The sequence below is a fragment of the Oryctolagus cuniculus genome, chromosome 3, assembly GCF_964237555.1.
Source record: "Oryctolagus cuniculus chromosome 3, mOryCun1.1, whole genome shotgun sequence".
In the NCBI taxonomy this organism is placed as follows: Eukaryota; Metazoa; Chordata; class Mammalia; order Lagomorpha; family Leporidae; genus Oryctolagus; species Oryctolagus cuniculus.
Genome location: NC_091434.1, coordinates 70,649,485 through 70,670,588, shown reverse-complemented (window position 1 = coordinate 70,670,588; position 21,104 = coordinate 70,649,485). Strand labels below are relative to the sequence as shown.

At 42.8% G+C, this 21,104-nt stretch overlaps 1 protein-coding gene across 15 annotated transcripts in view; it reads left to right on the top strand.

Annotated features, from left to right (window-relative positions):
* MYO3B (myosin IIIB) overlaps nt 1-21,104 on the top strand; it is a 478,997-nt gene that overhangs the window by 273,695 nt on the left and 184,198 nt on the right. For 14 of the 15 annotated variants that reach the window (XM_070070710.1, XM_070070712.1, XM_070070711.1 and 11 more), the window contains one exon: nt 7,569-7,774. The exons of the other annotated variant lie outside the window; for it this stretch is intronic. In XM_070070710.1, the coding sequence (XP_069926811.1) occupies nt 7,569-7,774 (206 nt within the window). The remainder of the gene's footprint in view (nt 1-7,568; nt 7,775-21,104) is intronic. 15 annotated transcript variants of the gene reach the window in all.

Genomic DNA, 21,104 nt, shown 5'->3' with positions numbered 1-21,104 from the left:
GAGTGACTGTGCATGTGGCATTATATTTATGTGATGTATAATGATCAGATCAGGGTCATTGGCATACCTATCACCTCAGATGTTTCTCATTTCTTCACAGAATCTTCTTGAGCTCCAATTTGCTTACCTCCAAAGAGCTCTTGCTAAGCCTTTGCCTGGGAAGCCCAGAAAGGATATAGTCATTGAAACAAGGGCAAAGCACAAGAGTGAGTCATGGCAGGGAGTGAGGCTGCAGCAGAGAGAGAACACAGGGCACACAGCTCTGTCCATTGAATGCACTGATTCTGTTAGCATTTGGGTTGTGTCTTGGCCATAAAGCTACTGGACTGGAACCAGCCACTTTTCCAGCATACTGAAGAGTAGTTAAGAAAATTCTGGGAGGTAGCTTATCAAGTTCAGATGTTGAAAGATTCTGTTTTAACATTGACATGATTTTCCTGGACTGAAATGACTCATTGCAAAACTCACTTGTTTTGGCCCTATAATTTCCTATTTCTGCTACCCCAATTTCTGTTATTTCGTCTTGTAAAATATTTCCTTTAGGTAAAAATGTTGTCTCTAGAAGGACTCTGTTAAATGCATTATATTTATCAGATATAAGACACTTGCACTTTTGTACCAATTTGCAAAGTTGTTGATCTTATAATCTTTATAAGACATTGGAGTTGGATGCCCCTTAGAGATCATGCATCACTGGGAGCCAAGGTCTGAAGAGCTTCATGGTAGAGATGTTAGGCCTAAAGCAGAACTTATCGCAGCAACAGCTGAATAGATTGGTAAGGGAAGGGACTCAGCAAGAATGGAAGGTCAGCTGGGTCATAGGTTGGAGGAGCCAGCGCTGGGGTTGGAAGACCCCCATGGAAAGCTAGCAGGTGCAAGAAGGACCTGAAGGTACGAAGTCCAACCTAGCCAGTGGTGCCTCGAGGCAGATGAGCATTGGGCTCTGGGTATGAATTTCAGGAGCTCCATCCTTTTTTTTTTTAAAGATTTATTTTATTTTATTTGAAAGACAGAGTTACAGAGAGAGGTAGAGACACAGAGAGGTCTTCGATCTGCTGGTTCACTCCCTAGATGGCCACAATGGCCAGGGCTGCACCGATTTGAAGCCAGGAGCTTTTTCCAGGTCTCCCACATGGATACAGGGGCCCAAGGACTTGGGCCATGTTCTACTGCTTTCCCAGGCCATAGCAGAGAGCTGGATCAGAAGAGAAGCAGCTGGGACTAGAACCAGCACCTATATGGGATGCCGGTGCTTCAGGCCAGGGCTTTAACCCACTGCACCACAGCGCCGGCCCCAGGAGCTCCATCCATGAAGTGAGTCCTACTAATGCATCTCTGGCATTCAGATGGCAAGCAGGTGGCATTCAGCCCCTGCTTCATCACTCTGACATTTAGACATTTCTGATTGTGACATATTTCTTTTCCAGAAACCCACCATGGTTCTGTCATCTTCAGCTACTAAATCCTGCTCCTAATAACTGTGCGTGTGTGTGTGTGTGTGTGTGTGTGTGTGTGTGTGTGTAGGTTTTCCATAGGATTTGGAAGTCTGTGGAGTCATTCTCAAGATACTACACTTCCCTATTTGCAGAAAAACCTCTGCTTGCAGTTTTACAGAAATATACTCATGACTACCAGTTTGGTGTTCTGAAAATACCAATTCTGAGGCAGGTGTTGTGGTCTAACAGATTAAGCTGCTGCTTGAAATGCCACATCCCTATCAGAGTGCCTAGGACTGAATCGCACCTCCGCTTCTGATCCAGCCTCCTGCAAATCTGCACCCTGGGAGACAGCAGATGATGGCTCAAATCTCAAATACTTAGGTCTCTGCCACACAGGAGGGAAATCCAGGTAGAATTTCTGGCTCCTGGCTTCAGCCAGGCCCAGCTGAAGTTGTTGTGGGCATTTGGGAAGTGAGCTGACGTATGGAAGATTCTCTCTCTGCTTTTCAAATAAAAACAAATAAATAAGCAAACAAAAACTTTAGCAGTCTCCTGATGCTAAACCTGAAAAAAATAGGATACCTTGAGAAGTTAGGAAACACCAGGTTTGATCTGTAAGAGGGGTGATTAGAAACAGTGGAATTGATTGCCTGTTTGGCTTGTAAGGATCCCGAGATGTGCCCAGGAGAACCCCACCTGTGGATACCCCTGAGCAACAGGGAGGCCGCCTCTCTGGTTTCCATTTCCATCCCCGTCTGCCCCTCTCTCTGGGCGAACCCAGTACTGACCTCTTAGTATATGTTAGTTGATCTTTGTCGGAATCTTTTTCTCTGATTTTTTTGTTTTCTTTGCCCTCTTTTTCAAGTTTTCTTTTTTGTTCCACTACATTATTACCAAGTAATGATCCTATCAGTAGGATTTGCTTAGACTTCCTAGTGGTTCCCAGGCTGACAAAGCAACTAACCTCTTTCCTAAAAGCTGCACACTTTATTTTTAAAAATTTTCAAAATTTTTAACTGATATAAAAGTTATATGTATTTATGAGGTACCATGGGATATTATAATACATGTATAAAATGTGTAATGATCAATCCGTACAAACATATCTACCTCCTCAAACACCTATCATTTCTTTGTGATGAAACCTTCCAAATCCTTTCCTCTAGTTTGTTTTCAGAACAATACACAGTACATTATCATTATCTATAGTCACCCTACTGTGCAATAAAACAACAAAACTTCTTACTCCTATCTAACCATAACTTAGTATCCACTTTCCTCACCCCTTGTCCCCTTTCTCTCCCTGGTCTCCAGTATGCACTGTTATACTCTCTGATTATGTAAAATAAGCATTTTGAGAATCCACATATGAGTGAGACCATGTGGTACTTGTCTTTGTGTGCTTGACTTGTATCACCTAATGTTGTGACTCCAGTCCCACCAGTGTTGTTGCAGATGACAGGATTCATTCTTTTCTACGGCTGAGTAGTATCCTAACATGTGTATGTGCAACATTTTCTGTATCAGTTCACCAGCTGATGGACACTGAGGTAGTTTCCATTTCTTGATTATTGTGAATACGGTCGCAATAAACATGGGAGGACAGATATCTCTGACAAAGTGATCTCCTTTCCCACAGATATGTGGGAAATCCTTGTGGTGGGATTGCTGTATGGTAATTCTGTTTCTCATCTTTTGAGGAATTGCCAGACTGTTTTCCACAAAGGCTGTGCTAATTTACATTCTTACCAGCAGTGTGCAGGGTTCCTTTTTCTCCACATCCTCACCAGCACTTATTATCTCTGTCACTTTTTTTGTTGTTATTATCCCCAAATTAACCAGGCTAACTGGAATGAAGTAATGTCTCATTCTGGTTTTGGTTTGTATTTCCTTGATGACCACTGATGTTGAACATATTTTCATGTACCTGGGGACCCTTTTTCTTCTTCCTTTTATTTATTTTTTTTAGAAATATTTATTTATATTTGAAAGGCAGAGTTACAGAGAGTCAGAGGCAGAGAGAAGGAGAGATTTTCCATCCACTGGTTCACTCCCCAAATGGCCTCAACAGCCAGAGCTGGGCTGATCTGAAGTAAGGAGTCTGGAGTGTCTTCTGGGTCTTCCACATGGGTGCAGGGGTCCAAAGACTTGGGCCATCTTCTCCTGTTTTCCCAGGCCATAGCAGAGAGCAGGATCAGAAGTAGAACAGCCGGGACTCAAACTGGCGCCCATATGGGAAGCTGGCACTGCAGGCAGTGGCTTTACCCACTACAACACAGCACTGGCCCCCTTTGTCCTCTTTCTGAGAAATGCCTGTTTAGATCTGCCAACTTTAAAATTGGATTATTTGACTTTTTTGCTATTAGTCATTTGAATTTTTTATACGTTCTGATTATCAAGCCCTTGTAAAACATACAGCTTGTAAATATTTTCCCTCATTCTACAGGCTGCCTCTTTACCCTGTTGATTATTTCTTTTGCAGTAGAATAGCTTTGTAGTTTCATGATATCCCATTTGTTTATTTTTCTGGTTCCTGTGTTTTAGGATCTGATCCAAAAATTCCTTGAACATTTCAATGTCCTGAGAATTTCCTCTATATTTTTTTTCTTTTTAGAAGATTTATTTATTTGAAAGGTAGAATTAGAGAGAGAGAGAGAGAAACTTCCATTCCCTGGTTTGCTCCCCAAATGGTCATAACAGCCCAGCCTCGGCCAGGCCAAAGCCAGGAGGCATGAGCTTCATCCGGGTCTCCCACATGGGTGCAAAGACCCAAGGACGTGGACCATCTTCCTCTGCTTTCCCAGGCACATTAGCAGGGAGCTGTACTGGAAGTGGAACAGCAAGGTCTCGAACTGGCACCCATAATGGTATGCTGGCATCGCAGGCGGAGGCTTTACTTGCTATGCTACAACACTGGCCCTGAAGCAGCGAGTTTAATCTCTTTGTGAAGCACTTGTCCTGAGCCAACTGATCTTTGACAGAGGTACTAAAAAGCATGCACTGTGGGGGCCAATCTTGTGGCACAGCCTGTTAAGCCACCACTCATGATGCTAGCATTCCTATCAGAGTGCTGGTGCCATTCCTGGCTGCTCTGCTTCCAATCCACCTCCCAGCTGATGTGCTGGGGAAAGCAATGGAAGGTGGCCCAAGTACTTGGACTCCTGCTACCCATGTGGGCAACCAGAATGGAGTTTCTGGCTCCTGGCTTTGACTTGGCCCAGCCTCGATTGTTGCAGTCATTTGGGAAGTAAACAATCAGATGGAAGATCTCAATGTCTCTCTGTCTCTGTCTCTCCTCCTTTCTCTCCGTCACTCTGCTTTCAAATAATCTTAAAGAAGAAGAAGAAAAAAAAAAAAGAACATGCCAAAGGACAGCCATTTCAATAAATGGTATTGGGAAAATTGGATATCTGCATGCAGAAGAATAAAACTAGCTCCCTATCTCTCACCTTGTGCAAAAATCAACTCAGAATAGACGAAAGATCTAAATGTTGTACATCAACAGTCAGGACAAGGGCTGATCAAGTCACTGTTTCTCATAGTGTCCATTTCACTTCAACAGGTTTCCTTTTTGGTGCTCGGTTAGTTGTCACCGATCAGGGAGAACATATGATATTTGTCCCTCTGGGACTGGCTTATTTCACTCAGCATGATGTGTTCCAGATACTAGTACTCAAACAGTATTTTACACTTTATGTTCTGTGTGGGTGCAAACTGTTGAAATCTTTACTTAATATATACTAAATTGATCTTCTGTATATAAAGATAATTGAAAATGAATCTTGATGTGAATGGAAGGGGAGAGGGAGCGGGAGTTGGGAGGGGTGCGGGTGGAAGGGAAGTTATGGGGGGAGGGAAAGCCATTGTAATCCATAAGCTGTACTTTGGAAATTTATATTTACTAAATATATAGCTCCTGGCTTTGGCCTGGACCAGCGCTGGCTGTTGCAGCCATTTGGGGAACGAACCAGCAGATGAAAGATATCTCTCTCTGTAACTCTGCCTTTCACTTAAATAAAAAATAAATCCTAAAAAAATTTTTTAAAAATTTACAAGTCGTCATCTCACAACTATTCCTGAGATGCCAAACCCATCAAAACCCTCAGTGAAAACAATATTGAAAACTGGTTAATTACTGTTTAAACTTAAAGAAAATAATTAATTAAAGTCACCACTGCACATGCCTATATCCCATATTGGAGTGCCTGGTTTGTATCCCAGCTCCTCTGCTTCTGATCCGTCTTCCTGATAAAGCTCACCTTGGCAGGCAGCAGGTGATGGCTCAAGTACATGGGTCCCTGCACTATATGGGAGACCCAGATTGAGTTCCTGGTTTCTGGCTTCACCCTGGTGTGGTCCTGGTTGTTGTAGGCATTTGAGGAGTGAACTAGCAGATGGAAGAGTGTGTGTGTGTGTGTGACAGTCTGTCTTTCTGTTTGCCTTTAAAATAAAATGAAAATAAATACATAAAAGTTTTTTAGAAAGAGATTTGTTGGTTGTAAATGCATGAGTTTACTTCTAGGCTCTGTATTCTGTTCTACTGGTTTATATTTCTATTTTTATGCCAACAACATGCTATTTTAATTACTGTAGCTTTGTAATGCATTTTAAAGGCAGGTAACATAATGACTCCTGTTGGGTTTTTTTAACTCTCAAGATTACTTTGATTTTGGGGGGTCTTTGGTGGTTTCATGCAAATTTTAGCAGCATCCTTTCTAATTCTAGGAAAAATGTCATTGGTGTTTTGATAGGGATTTCATCGAATCTGTAAGCTGCTTTGGGGAATATAGACCTTGATACTGACTCTCCCAATCCAGGGACTCAGGATTTTTCATTTCTCTGGTTCCTCTTCTGTTTCTTTCATTGGTGTCCTATAGCTTTCATTTTGCTGATACTTCACCTCTTTGCTTAAATTTATTCCCAAGCACTTTATTTTGGTAGCTATTGAAAATGGGTTTGCAGAGCCGGTGCTATGGTGTAGCAGGTAAGGCCTCTGCCTGCAGTGCCAGCATCCCATTTGACCACTGGTTCCAGTCCCAGCTGCTCTGCTTCCCATCCAGCTCTCTGCTATGGCTCAAGTGCTTGGGTCCCTGCACCCGCGTGGGAGACCTGGAAGAAGCTCCTGGCTCCTGGCTTTGGATGGGCGTAGCTCCAGCTATGGTGATCATTTGGGGAGTGAACCAGCAGATAGGAGACCTCTCTCTCTTTGCCTCTGCCTTTCTCTAACTCTGCCTTTCAAATCAGTCAATAAATATTTAAAAAGAAAAAAAGAAATGGGGTTGCTTTCTTGATTTCTCTTTCAGATTATTTGTAATTGATGTATGACAATGCTGCTGAGTTTTGCACGTGGACTTTGCTGCAATTTTGCTGAATTTGTTTATTAGTTCTAATTGTTTTTTTTTTTTTGTGGAATCTTTGGGGTTTTATATATATTTATAGTCATGTCATCTGCCAAAAATGACAATTTGACTTCCTCTTTTCCAATTTGAACACACTTAGTTCTTTCTCTTACCTAAATGCTCTGTGGATATATATATATGTTTTTTTATTGTCAAGATTTATCTGACAGGCAGAGTAATACAAAGAGAGAGGGACAGATAGAGAGGTCTTCCATCCACTGGTTCACTCCCCAGTTGGCTGCAACGGCCGGGGCTGATCTAGGAGAACCCAGAAGCCCAGAATTCCATCCAGGTCTCCCACATAGGTGGCAGGGATCCAAGGACTTGAGTCATCACTTGCTGCCTCTCAGAAGGCACCAAGACTCCGGAATCAAGAGTAGAGCTGGGAATTGAACCTAGACGCTTCTGTGGATATTTTCAATGGCAGTTTGTGGAGTATCACATTCTAGTTCTGAGAATTCTGGGTAATCTAGAACGTATTCTTAGCTGTGTTCCCGCAACAGGGCATATAACTTGGCACTGGTGATATTTGAAGAATGCTTTGGAATCTGCAGGCAGCTCTAAGCAGAACTTACATTAGCAGTTCCTACTGCTGATCTTGATCTTGTGTTCTGCCTCAGTGGGGTCTGTGAGTCATGCCCGAGCCTCAGGCTGCTCAGGAGGTCCCTGCAAGCCTGCATGGTGATGGTGGGATGGTTGCCAGTAACCTCCTGCGTTTTCTCCCTGGCAGTATTCGCTGATGGATCTGCTCTCCAAAATGGTGGTGGGACAGCCCCACTTTGTGCGCTGCATTAAACCCAATGACCACCGAGAGGCCCTGCGGTTCTCCAGAGAGAGGGTGCTGGCCCAGCTTCGCTCCACCGGAATCCTGGAGACAGTCAGCATTCGCCGGCAGGGCTACTCCCACCGCATCCGCTTTGAGGAGTTTGTGAAAAGGTCAGGCCAGCAGCTTTGCAGATTTGTTGTTTTTTTAAAGATTTATTTTATTTATTTGAAAGACAGAGTTACATAGAGAGGTAAAGCCAGAGAGAGAGAGAGAGAGAGAGAGGTCTTCCATCCGCTGGTTCACTCCCCAAATGGCTGCAATGGCCAGAGCTAAGCTAATCTGAAGCCAGGAGCCAGGAGCTTCTACCAGGTCTCCCACACAGGTACAGGGGCCCAAGCACTTGGGCCATCTTCCATGGCTTTCCCAAGCCATAGCAGAGAGCTAGATAGGATGTGGAGCAGCCGGGACTCGAACGGGTGCCCATATGGGATGTCAGCCCTGCAGGCCGGGGCTTTAACCCACTGTGCCACAGCGCTGGCCCCCAGATTCATTGTTTTAAATATAGCTCCTCCTCGGCTGTGACTGCCCGCTTGCTGCCAAACAAGTCATAGGCCTATTAGCTACTTCAACGTTGCCTTTTTATTGTGCCCCAGTGAAGCTGCAGTGACCCAGAGGACAGTGGCAGAGGCTATACCCGCCACGCCACAGCACCGGCCCTGCAACCTCATTTTTAATAGCTACCAAAATAAAGTACTTAGGAATAAATTTAAGCAAAGAGGTGAAATATCGGTGAGATGATTATTTTTAAAGTTTTGATATTTACAGACTATCAAGTGTTAGACTTCAAATTCTCTGGGTGATTCATGGCTAGGAAGAAAGGATCCTCCCAGTGAGTGGCTTTGAATGCACCTCAGGACCCACTCCTCTTCCAGGGCCTGACAGGAGGCACTATGGTAATTACCACAGCACAGGATACGTTCAGGGGACAGGATATTTTAGGACACTCTTCTGAAATATATAATCTCATTTGATCCCTGGAACAGCCCGACAAGTGACCCTCTGTTATCATCCCCATTTACAGATGAGGAAATTGGGGCATACAAAGAAATTAAGTGGCTTTCCCAAAGTCCCATATTATAAACAGCAGAATGAGGATTTGAACCCAAGCAGTCTGGTTTCAGCACCCATATTCTTAATCTCGCATTCAATCGATATTTGTTTAAAAAGAGGGTTTATTATTTATTTGACAGGTAGATTTACTGACACAGAGTGGTAGAGACACACACAGAGAGTGAACGTCCATTCGCTGATTCACTCCCCTAATGGCTGCAGTGCCTGGATCAGAGCCAGGAAGGAGCCTATAACTCCATTTGGGTCTCCAGCGCAGGTGGCACTTGGGCCATCTTTCACTGCCTTCCCAGGCCCATTAGCAGGAAGCTGGAGCAGAAGCAGAGCAGCCAGGATGCAAACTGGTACCCCAAGTAAGGGATCCAAGCATCGCGCTGTGCCACAATGCCTGCCCCTCGATTGATATTTATTGAAATAAATTGTATGGGATTTCCTAAACCTGGAAGCTGCCTTTACTTCAGAATGAAAATCTGCTCTGTGCTACCAACTGCCACAGAGATTCTCTGAGATGTAATTTCACAGAATTATCTGGGGAGAAATAAGGAGCAACAACAATAGTAAACACCTCTGCGAGGCACTGCTGTCCAGGATGCTCAGAGACAGCCAAGTCCATTGACATGTCTGTCCCACTCCATCAGTCTTTTTTACGTCCACTCTGCAGCACATTTCCAAGGTTGTTTTCCCGACTTTTTCTCAGATTAGCTTTTGCTAATCCTAAATATGATAGTTGGCTTCATCAAGTTTCCCAAACTCTGTTAAATTACATGAAAAAAAAAATTTCCTTACAATGAAAGCTCTTAAGTTAAAAATAAGAATGAAGCAGCTTTTTTTAAAAAGTGCATTTGAGTCTCTTTTTTTCCTCTTAAACTTAGAGGTGGAACAGGAAAAAAAAGATTATTTTAGCACATGAATATGACTAGTCAAGTATTTTTAGCCTCATGGTGTTGAATACATAAAAATATTTCAGAAAACAGGTCAAATGCTAAACAGATTGGCACTTCTTTGTTCATAATCGGAAGACCATTAGGCAAGAATGAACAGGAGCTTCAAAATGTCAGTAAATCTAAGGATATCAAAGATTTCTGAGCCAGCAAGTTAATTGGTATTTTGATCCTTTAGAGTAACTTAACAACAAAATGGATGAACTAGCAGTTTTCCCCCTTGATGTTATTCAACAAATAAGTGCGCTTCTTATCTTCCTGTTGGAGAGTGCTGTTTTGTAAACTGTTAGCAGGAAATATGCAGACAAGACAATCAAAGGCAGGGAGCAGAGCCATTGGAGGTTGAACCGTAGAGGTAAATACCAGATAGACTTGTTTCATGTTACTCTTTGCTTTGTCCTGTTTTCTGGCAGCTGGACTGAAACTTGAAACAGCATTCTCAGGGATTCTGTTGGTGGGTTCCAGATTTGGGAAGGGCTTCCCCGCTCCCCAGGTTACTGATGTCTGTGGACTTGGCCAACCCTGAAACGCTTCCTTATCCCTATCGTCCTGGAGTTTCCTGGGAAAATGACTTTGGAAGTACCCTCCCTTTACCCTATACTTGCAGAGGTTTTGAGAAAGGGCCTCCCCAACACCCTCTCATCAGTGAGGCCAGGTGAATTGGAAGTCTTTGTCTGTTCTCAACTAGGCATGAAAGAAGCCACCTGGCAGTGCTGGGCAGGTAGCTGAGTGTTCCCAGAAGCCAGACTGTTGAGAGAAATCACAGGAAATGACTGCGAATGTTTGTTGTCCTCATGGGCAGTGGACTGTGGTCTACAGCAGGGTAGATACGTGTGACCGAATATGTCGGGGTGTGTCTCTGCAAATGTCCAAAGGATAGGGCCAAGGCTAGTGGTTTGGTTATGAAACTATTGTAAACCATGCAGTTTAGTGAGGAGCTCAGAGTTCCATTCCCCTCTTGTATAAAGTGTTTGGCAAGTAACCCAGTATTTTTCTAAGGGGTGTTTCCTGGTCTGCAGGACAAGAAGTAAGGAATACACGGAGCCCACCTCCTGAAGGCTTTCTGGGGTTGCGTGCAGGTTCCTGGGTCTTCCTTAGCCTCTAAGTCTTCCAGGGACGCTCATCGTCCTCATCTTCCAGTTGAGTGCACTGGACCTGATTCAGAACCAGGGTTAAATCAGTGTCCGCAGAACAGGAGGAAACTCTCCCCTTTCTTTTCTTTGGCATCTTCCGTGTCTTCTCGTGATGGCTTGGAGAGCCGTGCTGCCCTGGGGTCTCCTTCATCTCATTCTCTTCCTCCTGCTCTTTCTTCTACCTAAAAAGAAACCCTTAGCCATCCTCCCCCACCAGCCCAAGGCAATCGATAATCTGTCTCCAGGGATCTGCCTGTTTGGAACATTCATCACAGAAATGGAATCATACAAGTAGCCTTTTGCATCTGGCTTTTTAACCTAGCATATTTTCAAATGCATCCATGTGCACCATGCATCTATATTGTATTTCTTTTTGTAAATGAATGATATTCCCTTGTATGAATTGCCCACATTTTATTTATTCATTCATCAGCTGAGGAGTTTTTTCATTGTTTCTGCTTTGGGATTTTATGTATAAAGCCACTAAAACATTTTATAAACCTTTAATTCTTATTTTTAAATAAAAAAAAGACTATTTGAAAGAATTACAGAAAAAGAGGGAGTGACAAACAGAGGGATCTTGCATCTGCTGGTTCACTCCACAAATGGCTGCAATGGCCAGGGCTGGGCCAGGTTGAAACCAGGAACTTGGAACCCCATCCTGATCTCCCGCATGGGTAGCAGGGGCCCAACTACTTGGGCTATCTTCTGCAGCCTTCTGAGGCATATTAGTAGGCAGCTGGATCAGAAGTGGAGCAGCAGGGACTCAAGCCAGCACTGTTATGGGATGCTGGCATTGCTGCACCATAACACTCGCCCCAATGTCCAACTTGTTATGTGAATATTTGTTTTCACCTTTTTTGCATATATAGCTCTATAGGGGAATTGCTGGGTCTTATGGTAATCCCATGTTCAAAGCGACTGCACCTGGTTACATTCCCACCAACAATGTTAGGAGAGTCCCACCTCTCTCCATCCTAGTCAACACTTGTTATTATTGTTCTATAATCTAGCCATCCTAGTAGCTGTGAAGGGGTTTCTCATTGTCATTTTGGTTTGCATTTCTGTAATGACAGTGATTTGGAGAATCTTTTCATGTGCTTATTGATCATTTTTTGATCTTCTTTGTAGAAACATTCAAATCCTTTGCCCATTTTTGTTGGTGATTTTTATATATTCTGGATGTTAGTCCTTTATCAAATAAAAGATTTGCCTTTTAGTTTCTTGTTGGTATCCTTTGAAGCATTAAAGTTTTTAATCTTGATGAAATTAATTTATTTGTGTTTTCTTCTATCACTTACATATTTTGTGTCCTATTTAGGAAACCATCACAAAGACTTATTCCTATGCTTATTCTAAGATTATATAGTTTTAGCTCTTATATTTAGGTCTATGATCTATTTTGAGTTAATTTTTGTATTTAGTATGCAGTAGGGGGTCTAACTTCATTTTTATGTATATAGATATTCAGTTACCCTAAACATTTGTTAAAAATGCCATTTTTCCCCCCTTGGAGTTATCTTGTCATCTTTTTTGAAAACTCACTTGAGCATAAATGTTCACAGTTTATTTCTGGGCTCTGAATTGTACTCGGTTGAGTTTCTTTCCTGTGACTTTTAGAGCTCATTTGCTCACACTGTTGCTGCAGCTTCCTGGATGGCCTATTCCATTTCCCCAAGTGCTGTTAGTCAGCTCTCATCTGAGAATGCTGTTTCCTTGATTAAAACAGTCACTCAGACCCCGTGGGTGAACATCAGTCCCTCTTCCTGGTGTAGGGATGTCTGCCTGATTTGGCTCCTGCCCCACATTTTTAGTCTCTTCTCTCTGCTACGTCTCCTGTCACACCGAGGCCAAACCAAACTCCTTGGAGCTCCCTAGACACCCACATGGTTCTGTTTTCCTGTGCCTGCGCTCCCACTGTACTCCCCCTGGCCTATGCTCACTCACCCCTGCTCAGTCCCCAGGACTTTGAACGGACCTTCTCCTCTGTGTGTGTCCTCCTTGACTTCCTCAGAAAGTCAGGTGAGCTTCCTTGGTAGCACTGACTACTCTGGAAAGCATTTATCTGCCTCTTCTGTGAAACTCAACTGCTTCCGAGGCAGGGTTACTTTTCAGCCCACTTTGTGTCTGCACTGCCTACTGTAGTACCTGGAACAAATGAAGTGTTTAATGCATGTTTGTGGAGTTGAACCAAACTCTAACCCTTTCTCCATCACTATTTTCTTTTTTTTTTTTTAAACTTTTATTTAATGAATATAAATTTCCAAAGTACGACTTATGGGTTACAATGGCTTCCCCCCCATACCGTCCTTCCCACCCACAACCCTCCCCTTTCCCACTCCCTCTCCCCTTTCATTCACATCAAGATTCATTTTCGATTATCTTAATATACAGAAGATCAGCTTAGTATACATTAAGTATGGATTTCAACAGTTTGCTCCCACACAGAAACATAAAGTGAAAAATAATAGATGATTTTTTTTTAAATGATGATGAAATCAGAGCAGACCTATTGTCATGTTTAATCCCAGTGAGAGTCAAGTTGGGAATTGATAATTTCTTTTTTTTTTTTTTTTTTTTACAGAGGATCAGTTTAGTATGCATTAAGTAAGGATTTCAACAGTTTGCACCCCCATAGAAACACAAAGTGAAATATATTGTTTGAGTACTCGTTATAGCATTAAATCTCAATGTACAGCACATTAAGGATAGAGATCCTACATGAGGAGTAAGTGCACAGTGACTCCTGTTGTTGACTTTACCAATTGACACTCCTGTCTATGGCATCAGTAATCTCCCTATGCTCCAGTCATGAGTTTCCAAGGCTATGGAAGCCCTCTGAGTTCTCCGACTCTTATCTTGTTTAGACAAGGTCATAGTCAAAGTGGAGGTTCTCTCCTCCCTTCAGAGAAAGGTACCTCCTTCTTTGAAGACCTGTTCTTTCCACTGGGATCTCACTCACAGAGATCTTTTGCCAGAGTGTCTTGGCTTTCCGTGCCTGAAATACTCTCATGAGCTTTTCAGCCAGCTCCGAATGCCTTTAGGGCTGATTCTGAGGCCAGAGTGCTATTTAGGACATCTGCCATTCTATGAGTCTGCTGAGTATCTCACTTCCCATGTTGGATCACTCTCCCCTTTATTTACTCCATCGGTTAGCGTTAGCAGGTACTAGACTTGTCTATGTGCTCCCTTTGACTCCCAGTCCCTCCACCATGACCAACTGTGAACTGAAATTGATCACCTGGAACAGTGAGATGGCATTGGTACATGCCACCTCGATGGGATTGAATTGGAATCCCCTGGTATGCTTCCAACTCCACCACTTGGGGCAAGTCAGCCTGAGCATGTCCCAAATTATACATCTCTTCACTATTTTCTTTTACTGTTTCCTAACTGGCCCTTTGGTCTTTGATCTTTTGAAGTGCTTGACATATCTGGAGCTGGCCTGGTTGAGGTTAAGTGTGACTTGCATTGTAATGTCCAACCTAGGTTGATAGAGCCCTACGCTTTCAGGTATGTCATGGTATGCTTTATCAATAAAAGGCAAGAAACCGTATAACCACCTCTAACCCAGTTTGAAAGCACTACCATTAAAAGTTAACCCATTGAAAGTATGACTTTAAACAATTTTTTTTTCTTTTTCTCTATAACAAAGAGTGGTTTTTCTGGGACTCCAAACCTAGATAAACAATATGATGAAGAAGACTCTCTAACTATCTCCAATCCCAGCCTCTTGTTTCTTGTCTCTCCACCTCTCAGCTCACACTCCAGAAAAAAAGGAACCACTTGGAGCTTCCTAACACAGCATCAGTACTTTTTTTTTAAAGGACATCTTTTTTTTTATTTTTTTTTAAAGATCTATTTATTTATTTGAAAGCCAGAGTTACACAGAGAGAGGCAGAGGCAGAGGGAGGGAGGGAGGGAGAGAGGGAGACAGAGAGAGAGAGAGAGGTCTTCTATCTGCTGGTTCACTTTCCAATTGGCCACAATGGCTGGGGCTGCGCCGATCCCAAGTCAAGATCCAGGAGCTTTTTCCCAGTCTTCCATGTGGGCCATCTTCCACTGCTTTCCCAGGCCATAGAAGAGAGCTGGATTGGAAGTGGAGCAGCCAGGACTCGAACCAGCGCCCATATGGGATGCAGGCACTTCAGGCCAGGGCGATTAACCCACTGTACCTCAGCACTGGCCCCAGCATCAGTACTTCTGATGAAGGCACTGTTCTGTAAAATCAGTCTGCTTGCCTGGCATCAAGAATGTCTCAATTACAAGGGACCGAAACTCAACTCAAACTAGTTGAAGCAAAAATTAAAAGAGGTTTGGAAGTATTCACTTATAAAATTGGCAAGTCCAAAAATATGTGTTCTTCCAGGACATCAAAAAATTTTATCAGATCATTGTCTTTTTCCTTCTATCAGCTTTGTTTTTCTCTCTTTTGAGCTGCTTATCATCTAGGCAGCCTTCCTTGCACGTTGGCAAAGGTGGTCCCTGGAAGCTGCTATGGGAAGCAAACCGTAGGCTTAGCAACAGCATGAGATTTTCTCAAGTTCTCATGTAAGAAACTTTCTAGTTGTCACAGCTTGGATCACATGCCACCCTTGAACTTATCACCATACCCAGGGGTGATTGGCACGGTCTTGAGTCAAGCACCAGGGGCCACTTGACCCATGCCTGTAAGACTGTGTTAAAGAAAAGAGATAGGGGGCTGGATAGGTGAAAACAATAGACACCCATGGTCGTACTATACCCTAGAATCAACTGTACATGGTACAGAAAGTCTACCCCAGCCCCGCTATCTACCTCCCTGTAGGAGCCCTTTCACTTAGAATTCTCTTAAGAACAAGATTGTGTTACCAGTTATCGGATGTTAACTTTGGAATAAGAACTGTGTACAGTTTACTGCAGCTTTAACTTAAGCGTAGTTTTTGTTTAATTTTGCCATGCTTTCATTCTTCACATAATATATAGTGGGCTCCTGAAAAGTTTCCAGCTCTACTTCACTAAGGGGTTTGGGAAAATCTCGTCTAATCTGGGACAGTTTGAGTCTATTTTCTTGCATGTGACACATTTCTCTGATCCTCTCAGTGTGGTCCATGATGTTCTAGTCCCACATGTGACTGTGCTGGATCTCACTTTGCTTTGTCAAGGTCTCTTTCCCAGTCTCTCGTTGTGCTTTAATTATAGTTATTAGTAATTGCTTTGCTCCAGAAGGCTGCTTTTTCCTGTTCATACTGCAAAAGTCTCACTGTTACAATGTTTATTAATCTCTCAACAAAGGCTTGTTTCTGTTTCCATGGTTCTGAAGTTTCTCCTTCTTCCTGTGTAATCATTGCATTAAGTTGTTGACCACTTACTTGTCTTTGGGTTTCGAATTCACCTCTTGCTTTCTGCCTTGTCAGGACAATAAAAGGAAGTCTTCCCCTCCTCTCATTTCTTTTGGCAGTAAGTATAATGTCATAAGTGGGGTCCTGGAAGAATCATATTCATCTTCTGGGCAGAATTATGGACTTGGTAGCACTCCAGTGACATCCTCTTTGAGTGTAGTGGCTCAAACGTGGCATCATATGGCCCCTACCCAAATGAAAACAGATTCCCTAGTGTTGATGCAGTGTTTGGCCCCTGAAAGACTCAAATGGCTCAGTCCTCTGCCCAGATCAGCTTCCAGGGCTTGGGAGGCCCAGTGTAAAAAGCAAGCTGGGAGTCCAGTATTCAGCAAGTGCAAGCACTCGCATAGTCCCTGTTTTCGGCTGAGTACCACTCAACTCTGAATGATTACGGGCATGAACCTTCTTTCTAGAAATTCTTTCTCCAGAGCCGAGGAGGAAAATCTGGGGATATAACTGGCTCTTAACTAACTCTTAGGAAATTGTCCTGTTTTAGAGCCTTTCTCCATCACCTTCAGAAGCTTCTGGGTCTGTCAAGTTCAGAGTTTCTGCAGGGTTGCTAGGGTAAGTCAGTTCACTTTTCATCTTTCCCTGCTGTGATTTAGGATCCAGCTGTCTTAAGCTTATTTTGCTTATCTTACTTCCACTTCTTAGCTCCTTTTTTCTTTGTCTTCACTAAGGATTTATGCCTTTTAAAAAATCCCTTTGAGGCTGACATTTGAAGCAGTGGCTTAAGTCACCACTAGGAATGCCTGCATCCTATATCAAAGTGCCTGGTGCCTACATCAAAGTCCTGGCTACTCTGCTTACAATCCAGCTCCCTGCTAATGCACAGCCTGGGAGGCAACAGATGATGGCTCAAGTACTTGGGTCCCTGCCACTCCCATAGGAGACCTGGATAAATTCTGGGCTCCTACCTTTGGCCTGGCCCAGTCCTGGCTGCTGCACACAATTGGGGAGTGTACCAGCAGGTGCAGGATCTCTCTCCCCCTGTCACTCTGCCTTTCAAAAGAAAAATGAAAACAAAACATACTTTTTTGAGAAAAAGAAGTCTACCTTTTTAAAAACAAAACAAAACAAACAAACAAACAAAAAACCCTTGCTGACATTTTATTGGAGATTCAGAAAGGAGAGAAATAATTGTATATACTCAGTCTTTACCCAGGCATCGTTTGTTAATTGCCTGTTAAAGTATGAATGAATAAAATTAAGAAATAAGGAAACTTGAAAATAAAAATAAACATTATCCAATGTATATATTTTTCTTGCAAGTCACACCCCATTTCCTTTGAAGGTTTCTTTTTATGTCTGTGACATCAGAGTTTTGCATACCACAATAAAGGAAATTTCCAACTAAGAAAGATCACTTATCTTTTATGTGGGATTTTTGTAGTCCGTAATCCTGGGACAATTTGAGATGTCCCCAATGTGAAAAACATTATTTAAAATGTTCCTCTTTTCAGATGTTCCCTTTCGGGAAATTAATGAAGGATTACAAATGTGTAGAATTCCCTGGCAATGTCAGAGAGAACATACAGATGCACAGAATTATAGTCTAGACGGAATGGAAACCAGTTTTTCCTACTCATTGATTTGGGTGTCATGATCCTCTTAGTGGCTTTAGAAACCATACATTTTCTTCTAATTATCCTACTGTTACTCAAAATATTTTTTATTTGGAACTTCCCTCAGACCTTAGACCGTAATTATTTTATTTGACTTATAAGAGACCTAGTTTTGATTACCTTGCCTTTGAGACTAATCTCTAAATTAATCTTGTTTATTTCCAAAAATTAGCATGCACTTGATACAACTTTACCAATTTGGACAATGTTTTTAAAATGGAATCTCTGATATTGATTCTGAAAATGACTCCTTGAAATGTTTGTGGCAATAACAGCATTTTTTTAGATTTATTTTTTATTTATTTGAAAGCAGGGTTACAGAGAGGGAAAGACAAAGAGAGAGATCTCCCATCTTCTGGTTCACTCCCCAAAGAGCCACAATGGCCAGAGCTGGGCCAAAGGGAAGTCAAGAGCCAGGAGCTTCTTCCTGGTCTCCTGCATCGGTGCAGAGGCTCAAGCGCTTGTGACATGCTCCCCTGCTTTCCCAGGTGCCTTATCAGGGAGCTGGATCAGAAGTAGAGCAGTGGGGCCAGCGCTGTGGCTAGCAGGTAAAGCCACCAGCTGCAGTGCTGGCATCCCATATGGGTGCCAGTTCGTGTCCCTGCTGCTCCAGCAGTAGAAGATGGCCCAAGTCCTTGGGCCCCCTACACCCATGTAGGAGACCTGGAAGAAGCTCCTGGCTCCTGGCTTCAGATCAGCACAGCTCCAGCCATTGCAGCCATCTGGGGAGTGAACCAGCAGGTGGAAGACTTCTCTCTCTCTCCCTCTTTCCTTTTCTCCCTCTCTCCCCCTCTCTCTCTGCCTCTGCCTCTGCCACTCTGTAACTCTGCCTTTCAAATAAATAAATAAATCTTTAAAAAAAAGTCTATTGATGATTTTGCTAATTGTAAAATAGAAAAATCACTCTGAAGTTCAGCTTTCTGTTACAGATTAATTGGCAGATAAACTTAGCCTCAGTTTCCCATTATAATTCCCAGTGCCCTTCCTCTTAGAAGGCCTCTCATTTAAAGCTTATGAGAAGGCAGTAGCCTCAGCATCAAAAACAATTATTAAGCACCTATTGTGTACAGAGTGCTATAATCATACCACATCAGAAGGACTTTACAGTCTTGGGACTTTTGCAGTCTAATCACATGGATGAATACAACTTCTTATCCCAGACCCAATTTTGGAGTCTTCCCGAGGATGTAATGGATATAATGGCTTTTTTTTTTTTTTTATAGCAGATGGTGGCCAGCTGTTCTCTTTACTCAAGGCCAAATATGAAGGGGAAAAAAGTTATAAAGGGGCCTATGGTAAATGTGAGAAAGAACTTAATAAATTAAATCTGGATTTTTATACACACAAAGGGAAATGGGCAATTGGGGATAATTATCAAATTATCAAGCCCAAATAGCTCTGCTACCTCTATTATCTACATAAGAGAAAATTATTTTGTATCCACTGGATTATTCAGGTAATTGTCCAGTATTCTGAAAACATGAGTGGACAGTCTAGGTTGCCACTGATGCAGACTGAGGGTCCCTCAATGAATATTTTATAGCAGGAAAAGTGTTGATTGTCCTCACCGCGTGACTGGCAACATTTCTACTTAGATGCTGAAATTGAGCAAATAGTAGATCCATGAGTCTTTGATCGGGATTTGATGCAATTATAATTAAACCATAACATCTTTACCTAATGTTTGAAAGTAATTTTTAATTGCAAAAAAATACATGAATACTGTTTCCTCTAAAAATGTTAAGTACTGCACATAAAGCTAAAATTTCTTTTTTCTCTAAATTCCATTTGTTAGCATTTGGCCAACCATTGCCCTTCTCTTAAGCAGCCATGGTTATTCTTTTGATAACTTTATCCTTTTAGAATGTATGCATGGGCATATAAACACACACGTACACACACACAGAGCAAAAAAATGGGGAGCGAGAACACTGCATTTTTACTTTAACTGAAATCACACTTTTTGTCCTGTTTGGCAGCTTGCTCTTCCATTTAACAGTGTGTGTGAGATGTGAGCCCATGATGTTCCATAGCTTCACACATTCCTTTCAGCCATCTCATTGAAACCTATCATATTTATTTAGCCGTTCCTCTACTGGTACATACTGAAATTGTTTCCAGTTATTTGCCTGCAGTGCACAATAAACAATCCTCAATATTAAACATGTGTGAGGATTTATTTACAGTAAATGCTGAGCAGTTTTGACCTATCCCAAGGGGGAGATGAAGTTCTTCAGAAATTCCGTAAGCCATTTGGGCCTAATGAAGAGGAAAGATGAGGGAGGAACGTGGGAGCCAGTTTCTTTTCTCAGATAAACCATGGCCCTGGAGGCAAGTCACTTCACCTCCAGGATTCCGTTTCCCTGAGCCAGTGGTTCTCCACGTGAGCGACTCCTCCAGCTTCAGCGTCTCCTTGGAGGGCTTGTTGCAATGCAGATTCCCGGGCCCCACTCGATTTTCTGATTCAGTGGGAGTATACGTGTATGTGACTACCTGTGAGAGAGACAGAAGGAGTTTGCATTTTTAACAAGTTTCCAGGTGCTCCTGCTGCTACCCTGGAGACTACGCCGAGAGCCACTGTCCTAGGTGTGTAGTTGAGGACAATGTCCTGTGAAAGAGACCATTGAGATTCTAAGAGCTGCAGATGGACTTTCTAGGGACATTTTAGAAGTTCTCCAGCTTATTACCTGAATATAAGACTAATTTTTGCCATTGTGACAGTATCAAATCAACAGTAAACTTCAGGGCTAAAATCACAGAGGTAATTCTTGGAGTCAAGGGAGTGGCAACATTGCATCCTTGCTAGAGGAAATCTTGAGGGTCATCAAGTCCATCTGTCTGGCTAAATACATGGAGTTTCTTTGGCAACCTTCTTGACCTTGTTAGCAAGCTGCTTTCCCATTAAACAATTCCAGGAGCTGAGAACTCACAAGCTAGCCTCCAGGACAGCCCACTCTGTGTTCATAGCTGTCTGATCACCACCATGCCCACCCTAGCCCCGATCAAAATGTTCCTTTAGAAGCATCTAAGCCTCCATCCCTGTTACATCTTATATACACACACACACACACACACACACACATATACATACATACATACATACATACACGATTTATTTGAAAGGCAGAGTTACAGGGAGGCAGAGCAGATATCCTCCATCTGCTGGATAATTCGTCAAACAGCCTCAACAGCAGGGGCTGGGCTAATCCAAATCCAGGAGCCAGGAGCTTCTTCCAGGTCTCCCATGTGGGTGCAGGGGCCCAAGCACTTGGGCCATCTTCTGCTGCTTTCC